Source organism: Rhinolophus sinicus, linkage group LG02 (genome assembly GCF_036562045.2).
Source record: "Rhinolophus sinicus isolate RSC01 linkage group LG02, ASM3656204v1, whole genome shotgun sequence".
Taxonomy (NCBI): Eukaryota; Metazoa; Chordata; class Mammalia; order Chiroptera; family Rhinolophidae; genus Rhinolophus; species Rhinolophus sinicus.
This window is the reverse complement of record NC_133752.1, coordinates 174,446,629-174,457,212: the sequence shown is the minus strand read 5'-3', so window position 1 is coordinate 174,457,212 and position 10,584 is coordinate 174,446,629. Positions and strand designations below refer to the sequence as shown.

The 10,584-nt window shown below is 40.6% G+C and overlaps 2 protein-coding genes across 8 annotated transcripts in view; one reads left to right on the top strand and one right to left on the bottom strand.

Annotated features, from left to right (window-relative positions):
- Positions 1 to 10,584, bottom strand: part of LOC141570137 (uncharacterized) — a 142,932-nt gene that overhangs the window by 51,582 nt on the left and 80,766 nt on the right. The window lies entirely within an intron of this gene.
- LOC141570136 (ankyrin repeat domain-containing protein 26-like) lies at positions 66 to 4,479 on the top strand. Its single transcript, XM_074325994.1, has 3 exons — positions 66 to 715; positions 1,869 to 2,006; positions 3,399 to 4,479. The coding sequence occupies exons 1-3, from the start codon at positions 659 to 661 to the stop codon at positions 4,392 to 4,394; spliced, it is 1,191 nt and encodes a 396-aa protein (XP_074182095.1). The 5' UTR covers positions 66 to 658; the 3' UTR covers positions 4,395 to 4,479.

Genomic DNA, 10,584 nt, shown 5'->3' with positions numbered 1-10,584 from the left:
ATGGCTTTATATATTTTAGAAATACTTTCCCAGCAGTGATGAGAATCATTGAGAATTGAATCCATAGCACTTCCTTCTCAGCTGTGTCCGCAGTCTGTCTCCTCTTCTCTCCCTTCTTCCTTAAACCCCAGTGCTGAATCCTCAATGGTGAAAAGAAATTTTCAGAATAGTAGAGGAAAACATTTCAGATATAAGGAAGGGTGTACACAGATAAATGCATCAGAAGTAACAGTCATTGCGGAAACAATGAATGACGTTGCAGTTGAATCTTAGAGTGTTGTTCAAAAGGTACAATTACGAGGTAGAGAACAGAGTATATAGTGCGATTCGATATGTTTGTCCTGTATTTCTAAATTGCGTTTTGTTTCTGATTGTTTTTCCATCGATGTTCAATGAATGAATTGGTGGATTCATTTTTGACACGTTTGTATGCCTTTTACTTTGTGACATATTACCCAAATGGTTTGTTGAAGTGTGAGCTAATTAGAAGTATTTCTTAAGTAAAGTAAAGTATTCAGGAAAAGATTACGCTTAATTTGAACTCTCAATTGATAAGATGTTATTTTCTGTATCTATAAAGATGATAGCTTTTATCTGACTGTTCTAAGTAGTTCGTTTTAACTAATATGTAGACTTGTCAGCAGGACAACACCTAGGAATGACATCGGAGGAAGGGCAAGCGAGGCTTGATGGAAATGAAAAGAACTACACACGTGTATGTAAAAATTAAGCTTAAATTTCTAGTATAATATGGTTTTCTGTGCTTTAATAATATAATAGAGTCCAATTGAAATTACCTTTCAAGCTAGCCTTTTAGAGTCACACGGTCATAATTGAATGATATGTATAACATTTGAACTAGTTAGAAAACTTAAAATATTGTTAGCATCTATACATATTCACAGCTCAACTTTATCCTTGAATTGAGGCAAAAAATAATAATAATAAAGTCCTGAATATTGTTTGCTCCTTTAATTTTTATAACTCCCTTACATAATAAAGAAAGTAACATCAAATATTGAATCACGTGATGAGACAGTTGAAATTATGAACCATGTGAAAATGATGGCCACTGATTCGGGCTCACGTGAAAGGAGTCAGTGGTTCAAAATGTGCAGTTCCCTATGGCTTGTCACTAAGGCCAAGGTTAGAGATGGATTCTTCCTTGTGACCTCTGTGTAATGGACGTCTGAGTCTACATTCAGAGAGAGAATGGGGTCATGCAATCAACTCAACTGACTTTTAAGAGAATCACGCCTTCCAGGATGGGACCTTTGGTTATTAGGGCACAAACAATAACTTTCTAATTTCTTTCATTTCAGTGTAGGAAATCAGTAAATGTGACTTAATTTTTGATCTGCTCTTATTAGTGGGTGTTGAATAAGTTAGAATTGGATGCAACAGATAACTATGTCAATGTATAACACTATCATAGTGTATAATTTGTATTAATATGTAGGAATTTACTTCTCTTACTGATTGATGTTAATGATGTGGGCTCCTAATTAAAGTTTGCCTATTCTCCCGTTATTAATCTTTAAAAGATATTCTTAAATTCACTATAGGGGCTCACTATTTAAGATGTGGTGTGGTGAACTATTTTAAGTGAGGAAGCCTCTGTGACATTAAAAATCATTTACTGTTTCATTTTTGGGGTGGGTTTAACATATAAGCGATTGTTTAGTGCAAACGGTGACAAAATTAGTTTTATGGTTCATGTTTTTCTTCTAATTTAGACTAAGGCAACTTATTTTTCACTCTCTAGTTACAATCCAATAATTTAGGAATAAGTAAACGTAGATTAAGATTTTTAACAGTTAAATTTTAGTTACATTCTAATTTTTCTTTGTTCATATTCGATTCTCTAGGTTGTACAAAAGGAAAACGACACGCAGAGGCCACTTTCTCAAGAACAGGACAACAGAATATTAGAAGATGCAATTCTGACCAATTGCCTTCAACAACAAAAGGAGACAAAAATAAATCTTAAGAAAATGAATTCTGAGGTATTTTGTTTAGTTATTTTCAAATATGTGTGTGCGTATTTGTGTATGGACATATTTTGAAAACCAATGTTGTACCTATGGGAATTCTAGAGGATGTTAAAGGTGTGTGTGTGTGTGTGCATTTTAGGGGAAGTGAGATTTTCCGTCCATTGCAATAAATGATATTCTTGACTGAAATCCATTTATGTCCAACAATCAAGTAGTGACGTTCCCAATGTCTCATCTATAGGGGAGGCTTTCAATACTTTTTACATGGATCAATGAGCTTTTTACAATCTCAACTCTATTGCTACTGAGAACAGAAGTTTCAGTTTGAGGCAGGGATTTCATCCCCTTGCTGTGTTAGCAGAGAGGTTAGTTTTCACTTCCACTGATTGTAAGGAGTAGAAGCATAGCCAGGTCAGAGACCGTCTTTTAGATCTCCTTGTCCTGCTTTTGAGAAAAGTAACAATTTGCTCCCAGTAGAGTCCTACTTCAGTACTAGGAACTTTTGAAGAAATTGGATGCCGTGATACATACTTAGTGATAATTTATTGGTGAGTATTTTATTCAAAGAAGTCAGTGTATTTTCCCCTATTTCACATTTATTTCTCCTTTCAACATCATGAAAGGGAAATAACACTTATTGCAGCAGCAAATAATCTCACTATTTTCTAAGAAGAGCTCTATAATTTTTAGCTTATTTTCCCTGAGTATTTTGAAATCTAAGGCGTCTTTTGAATTTATATGTTTACACTAGAAGAGCAGCAAGCATACTATTGTAGAGTCCAAAGTCCTGGGGAAAATCCTGACCTTGCTCCTCTTTTTAATCATTCTGTTCAAGATTGTGATAACGAAATGAGTTCATTGATGTATAAAGAAGTGCTTAGCGCAATGCCTAGATTTATCAGTGATTAGTAGATTTAATCTTATAGGTGACTCTGAAAATATTAGAAAAGTAAAATATATTTTGAGTATTCTTGGAAAAAAAATTCTAGGAAATGTAATCAGTCCAAATATATGCAGAGTGAATACTCTTACTGTGGGATAGGTGTATATTCAGACGGTAACCTCTATTTTAAAATGTAGTCAAACTTCTTACTCTTTTATTTCATGCCTTCTGGGTTTGCTGCCTTTCCAGTTCTGAGACTCTTAAAATTCTCTTATGATTTTAAAGTTCTCTTTTTCACTTTCATGGATTCAGCATCTTACATTAAATTTTTTTTAACTTTGGGGAATTTATGCTTGTATAAAGTTGGAGGTTTGCATTCAATGTTGTATTTTTCCAATGGGATATCCACTTATTGCAACCTTTTCATTATATAAACATTTAGGTTCTTCTTTAATTTCAGATGATATCATGATATGCCGTTTCATTGAGTGCTAGCTACAAGTCTCCTTTGTTTTACTTAGGTTTCTGAGAGTTACGAAAAAGAAAAAGACCTGTTGCGTGAAAATCAGATGTTGCGGGATGAAATCGCCATACTAAGACTGCAACTGGACACACTGAAACCTCAGAATCAGGAAATGGAAAAAAAATACTTTGAGGACACTGCAAATGTAAAACAAAAGGATGACCGTCTTCAAAAGACGATAAAACTGAATGACAAAACACTAACAAAAACAGTATTTGAATATAACAGACAGCTTAATGTTCCAACAGCCGAGAATACAATGCTGAACTCTCAACTGGAGAATGAAAGTCGAAGCAAAGAAAGATTGAAAATAGAAGCGGAATCCGACCTTTATATGCTGGCTAGTGCTTCTCTCCATCATTACGAGCTTTGTAAGCAATTAATAAGACACCTACAAAATGCTTTCCAGGGATCAAGAGATGAATGCTTGCATTTCATGGACAAAATCAGGTTTGCTAGGTGTAACCTAAAAGAAAACACTGAGATTCTTTTTCAGCAACTTTCTAAAGCTCAAAGTAAATCCAATAGCTTAGACACTGAGCTCCCTCACACTAGATATGCTGTCAGAGAAAGGACATTGGTTTTTGAACCTGTACTGAAAGACCCAAACCAAACTCAGTGTCAAGAGGAGGACATTGAACACATGCATGAAAGGAAACAAGGAAAAGTGAGCACATATACTGGAGAGCCGGACTCCCCAAAGGAGAAAGGTTCTGACCTGCAAAGTGGAAAGATGCTTCTTCCACGGCAACTGGGTGATGCGTTCAACAAAAGTGACAATAAGGAAAACTCAGGAATGAATATTCAAGAGCAGCTTCAGCAGCTCAAAAAAGCGCTTCAAGCTGAATGTGAAAAACAAGATCGTATTGTGAAAGAGAGACATAAGGAGGCAGTCAACAAATTGAATCAATTGGAAGGAAGAATATGCCAGTATGAAAAGGATAAATCAGAAAGAGAAATAAGTATCCAGAAAGATAGTTTTCAAATTTCCTGAAAGAAAATTCAGTGTTCAAATATTTGATGATGGCTGAATGTTGAAAACTAGCTGAATATTAAAAATATATAGATTACAAATGTATTTGCTCTAACAGCTTAAAAGCATACATTGTATCCAGCCAATAAAACTTAGACCTGTGAGGTGCTTTCCTGTGAGTAAAGGCATTGTGTTGACTATGAAATTTTAAGGTATAAATTGTTGATAGATACACATTGATATGAATGATTTAGTCTTAGACCGCTTCACTAATAATTTTCATCTTTCTGTTACCACATTGCAGTACCATTATGAAGCAGATAAATGGAAATGCTCCTATGCAAACAGAGTTTTTAGAGATAAGGGTTCAATTAAGTGGATTAATAGCAATAGATAATTGGACAACTGTTAACCTCCGCCATATCCCAAACACACACACACACACACACACACACACACACACACATTTGATAATTAAGAAGCATTTATTGATTGATTTCAATGAGAGAGCCACTGTTCTATGCTCTGTAGCCATAAAGCTGGGGTAGAGATGGGGGTGAGAATCTCAATACGTGATTTCTCCCTATGTCGCTTACAGAATAGAAAGAAAAAAGATCAAAACAAACAAACAGAACAAAGCCCCATGGGTGCAAGGTTGTATGCGCAGCAATCAAAGCCTGCTAATGTTATTATAGACACACAGGGATGGGGCAACCAACCCAATCTGAAGAATGGCTGGAGGAGGTTTCAGCTGAGCTGAGCCTCAAAGAAGAAAAGGATAGAAGCCAGGAACAGAGGAAGGGAATGGAAGTGGGCAGACAGCATGAGAAGGGTAGCAAGGAAAGACATACACGCAGTGTGACAGGGACAACACTGCAAGGTGACTGGAAATGACACGGGTGCGGTGGGCATGAATGCGTAAGCTGGTAGGAGATGGGGATCGAATCTCCCAAGGGCATCTCAGCAGGGTACCAGCATGGTCAGGTCTCAGTTTGGAGCAGACCTCTTTGGCATTGGCTATGGAATGGCTGAGGCAAAAGAAGGTCGGAACAAGACGCACAGGTTGAGAAAGCATCAATGGGAGCTGGGGCCAGTGTGCGTGGGAGCTGGCTTTTATCATCTCACAGAAGACAATTAAGTCCCCAGGAATTTGGGGGAGAGACTGTGAAACCTTGGATAGCTTGAAATCATCCACAGTAGGAATATTTGCTCTACAGAAATTAATAATTGCTGTAAAGCAAGGCTTCCCTCCAGAGCAGGTGGTTAACCATTTACCAGCACATCACTGATGGAAGTAGAAATGCTAATAGATTCCAGAAAAGTTAAGAAGTAACAAGGGGCAAGCCTTGATGATTAATTCACTATGGGGGAAGAGTCAGAGGTGCTTCCAAATTTCTAATGTATACAAATGGGTGAATGTGAATGACGTGAGTTGCGATGGAGAATAGCGAGGAGAAGACAGTTTGGCCAAGATAATGAATTTCGGGGTTGTAACATGTTGATTTTGAGATGCCAGCAAGCAATTGATTGCAGACATCTGAAGCTTGGAGGAGGGTATGCGAAGGCCATGAGGGTCAGTGAGATTGTCCAGGGTGGGGAAGGAGAGCATAGAAGCATTAAGCATTAAAGGGTGCTGAGGGGGAGTGTCAGGAACACAAAGATTTCAGCTATGAGCGAGCTCTCAGATGGGGCATTCGGAGCAGCGGGGAAAGCACAGAGCATGTGATCACAGGTATCAAATGCAGCAGAGAGGGTCAATAAAATAATTCAACGGTAAGTACCTGTAAGTGATGCGTCCCATTTCACCATCTTGAGGTATAAAAAGTGGCATTTCGGGGCCGGCCCGGTGGCTCAGGTGCTTAGAGCTCCATGCTCCTAACTCCGAAGGCTGCCGGTTCAATTCCCACACGGGCCAGTGGGCTCTCAGCCACAAGGTTGCCAGTTCAATCCCTCAAGTCCGGCAAGGGATGGTGGGCTCTGCCCCCTGCAACTAAGATTGAACACGGCACATTGAGCTGAGCTGCCACTGAGCTCCCGGATGGCTCAGTTGGTTGGAATGCGTCCTCTGAACCACAAGGTTGCCGGTTCGACTCCTGCAAAGGATGGTGGGCTGTGCCCCCTGCAACTAGAAAAATGGCAACTGGACCTGCAGCTGAGCTGTGCCCTCACAACTAAGACTGAAAAAGGACAACAACTTGACTTGGGGAAAAAAAAAAAAAAAAAAAGGTCTGGAAGTACACAGTGTTCCCCAATAAAGTTCTGTTCCCCTTCCCCAATAAAATCTTTAAAAAAAAAAAAAGTGGCATTTCTTTAGTATTCAAACACCCAATCCTCTAATTATCAACCACCCATCCTAACATTCTTAGGGTTTCTACCTCATATAAAGTCAGACATGCTTACACGGTGTAGATATCTGTTCCAGAAAATGAATATATTACATCTATTACCGTGTTTCCCCGAAAATAAGACCTATCCAGACAATAAGCTCTAATGCATCTTTTGGAGTAAAAATTAATATAAGACCCGGTCTTATTTTACTATACTATAAGACCAGGTCTTATCTAACATAATATAAGACTGGATCTTATATTAATTTTTACTCCAAGAGACGCATTATCGCTGATTAACCGGCTAGGTCTTATTTTCAGGGAAACACGGTAGTTCTGTTTCTCTGAAGAACCCTGACTAATACAAACAAAAAGCCTAAACTGAAATTAAGTTAATTTGGTGACTACTGAAATAGGACACCAAACACAATGAACCAAAAGGAATTCACGTTTTTTTTAGAGCTAGACGGAAGCTAAGAGTTCACCTGTCCTGGCCTCTTTACCTCCCTGATAGAGAGGTAAGTCCCAGGGTACTCTGCCCCTTCCTGCGTCTCAGGCTGGGCCCAGGTAGCCTGACACCCAGGCCTGTGTCCCCCACTCCACCAGGGACTTCTGAGAAGAGAGATGTCTCATTGTGGAAAAAATAAATGAGATGGAAAACAGACAAATCACGTGTGTGTCAACACTGACAGGTGAATTATTTAATTAGAAGCAAGAACCTATGCAGAAAATGAAGTACTGAGACTATTTCTCACTCCTCAAACATACATAGAAGATAATGACAATACTTTTCAGACCATGACAAAGAATTGTGATATCATGATTATTTTTCCAAATCACTGGCTCTGGCTAATTAAGACTTTAACAGAAAATTTTGCTCCAAGAACTCAACAGTTTTACAGCAAAACAGGGAAACAAAGATTTAATGTTAACTCCATGTTCTGCCTTGATTTGATAGAAAGATGGCAGGCACTAAGACAGCTTCTCTGTATACGCAATGGGAAAGGAGTAGGAAGCCATTAATAAGTAGTATTATTACTATGGTATTCCTATTTAATATTCACAGAGGACCAACAATCCCCTAAAGGATAAATACCCAACTCCTTCCCAATGAGTTTATTGTTTCATGATTTAGGGACATAGGATGAAGGAGAGGAACAAGGACCACACACACACACACACACACACACACACACTCTGGCGTTTCATAAAGCGGTGCCATTTTCCCTGGGATTCAAGATACTTGGCTGAATCTGCTGCAAATTGGCGGCAGTTGAGAGTCTACTCCCAGAGCCTCTTTCTGATGGAGGCCTCGATTACACACCTCACTCCTCAGACTGTACAGGCAGATGCTGCATATGAGTAAGAGGAAATCAGTCTGAGTCCCTCTTTCCAATTCATTCAGGTGTATGTCTAGAAGTGGGATTGCTGGGTCATGTGGTAATTCTGTTGAACTTTTCGAGGAACCCATCCTCAGAATATTTGGAGTCAATGGTGAACTGAATCTAAAGCTCAAAGGAAGCCCAGACCAGCTCAGCTACTGAGTAGATGTTGGCCCAACAGGAGAAGGGACATATCCTTTCTGGGACAATATGATTATTTACCTCAGGCTCTAATGTTCTTTTTGGTGTTTTTCTGCAACTCGACTGAAGGATAATTTACATGCCACAAAATTCATCCATTATAACTGTAAACTCAGTGATTTTAATTACACTAATAGTTGTGCAGTCATTACAATCCAGTTTTAGAATATTTTCATCACCCCAAAAATACCCTTGAGCTTGTTTGCAGTCAAAGCTACTCCCAGCACCAGCCAAGCCCAGGTCTGCTTTCTGTCTCTGTTTCCCTTTTCCAGACATTTCATATATATATATATACAATCATGGTCTAGGTAGATCTTTTGGATCTGGTGTCCCAAGTATGAATATTAGTTTACTGGCTCAGATGTACATAAAAATATTACATAGCTTTACTTTCCACTCAGCCCGTGCCAGTAGGGATGTAGGGAGATCCACTGTCAGGCATCACTGCGGCCTGGAGTGGAGGTTCTCCTTCTCTAGGGTCTTGCAAAAATCTAGAAGGGCCTTCAGTACCATTGGAATCAGGACCACTTGTTCTTCAGCCCATTAATCTTGCTGCTGATACCCTCATTACCCAACACAAGGGTTCTTCTAAGGAGAAGGCAGGCTGCTCTATTATTTCCAGTGACAAGTGTGGACTCCAGAATCTGCCAAAACTGTGGGGCCAGGTTCTCTAGATCTAATAGATGCATCACACAGCTGTGTGACACCAAGAGCTTGCCTGGTGCGGCAGGGGCTCAGGAGACCACCAATCCCCACCCCTTCCACTCTAGAGTAGTCATTCTTCTCTCCAACTGCTGAAAAGCCCCCTACCCCATCCAGCCTATCTCCCCTTTCCCCACCATGACACCTGGGATATATAAGGTGTTTAGTGAGAATGAGCTCTCTCAAAAGGATGGTGCAAATGCCCTTGAAGTAGGAAACACAGGGATTAGCTGCCTTCTTCAAACAGAAGGAGCTAGGGGGTGGGGAGGAGCACAGAGATCATTTACATAAACGAAGGAGTACCTCCCTAAATACCCTACCACAAAACCACATCAGCGAACAGCTAAAAGCAAGGTACAGTTTCAGTTTTCTTAGGGGCACTTAGAGTCCATCTACTCGTGGAAGTGTGACAGAGGAATGAGGTACCGCCTGGACTAGTCAGGCTGAGAAACAAAGCCGGCTCTAACACTAGCAATCTAATAATACAATTAACACTGCACCAGGCATTGTTCTGAGCATTTTACATGCATTCTTCCTTTAATCCTCACCAGGACACGAGGCAGTAGGTGCTGTAGATTTCAAGCCTTTGCAGCAAGCTCTGATTCAGAATTCAGAATTGTTTGGATGTTAGCAAGGTAACACATGCCTGTAATTTATATAACATAACTCCCCAAGAGGATCTGAAGCACTTCTCATACAAACTAGTCAATGTGCCTTCAGGGAAACAAATAATCACAAGTGGTCTAAAGCCTGTAAAAGGCTTTATGTACATCAGTTTAGGCCAGGTTTTGTCTTTAAGTGAATTAAGAAAGGGTTTGGTTCTCGGAACTTTTTGTTATTAGGGATCCGTAGTCCTGCCCCCATTTTACAGAGAGCGAATGAGGCACAGCACCAGCGTGTAATTTGTCCAAGGTCACATAGCTGCATAGTAAGAAGTGGTGGAGGTGCTCAATGCCTCAGAGGCCCTTCCTGCTGGGAGCAAGGAGGTGGAGAGAAAATTCCCTTGACCACTTTCTGTACCAGAAACTCATCCCCAACCTTCCCACTCTGTAGCATGGGCAGCATTGCATATGAGCTTCCTCCAGTCCCACCCCCCTATCCCCTCCCCCCTCCCCAGCTTCTCTCATACTCAGTTCATCTTACCTTACTATGGTTTAAAATAGAAGAAAGCCCAGTGGAGTGTGACTCAGCCCAGGCACGCCTACCAGGCCCAGGAGGGGCGCTCTGGAAGTGAGTCTGGGGGCAGTTACTAACTCGCTAGCTGCCCCTGCTCTGCTCCCGGGGGTTAACCTCAGGGTGGTGTGAAGGGCCAGGCAGGAGGAGCCGGCCCGGAGCAGGCGGTCTAGATAGCGAAGCAGAATCCTGCGGGATCTTTCCAGGATGCCAGGAAAGGGAGCATATGCCTCTTGCCACTTGTATTAGGATTCCCCCGCATCCCCGTGCCTGCGGCTCATTTCCATCTCATCAGTGAGCAGCGTGGATGCTCATCCACACGCTGCTTATTCCCACTGATTTCAGCAGCGTCAGCTCCTTCATTCCAAAATCAAGGCTTCCAGGTATGACGTCCTTCTTGGTCTTCAGCGCAAACCGGCTCCCAGA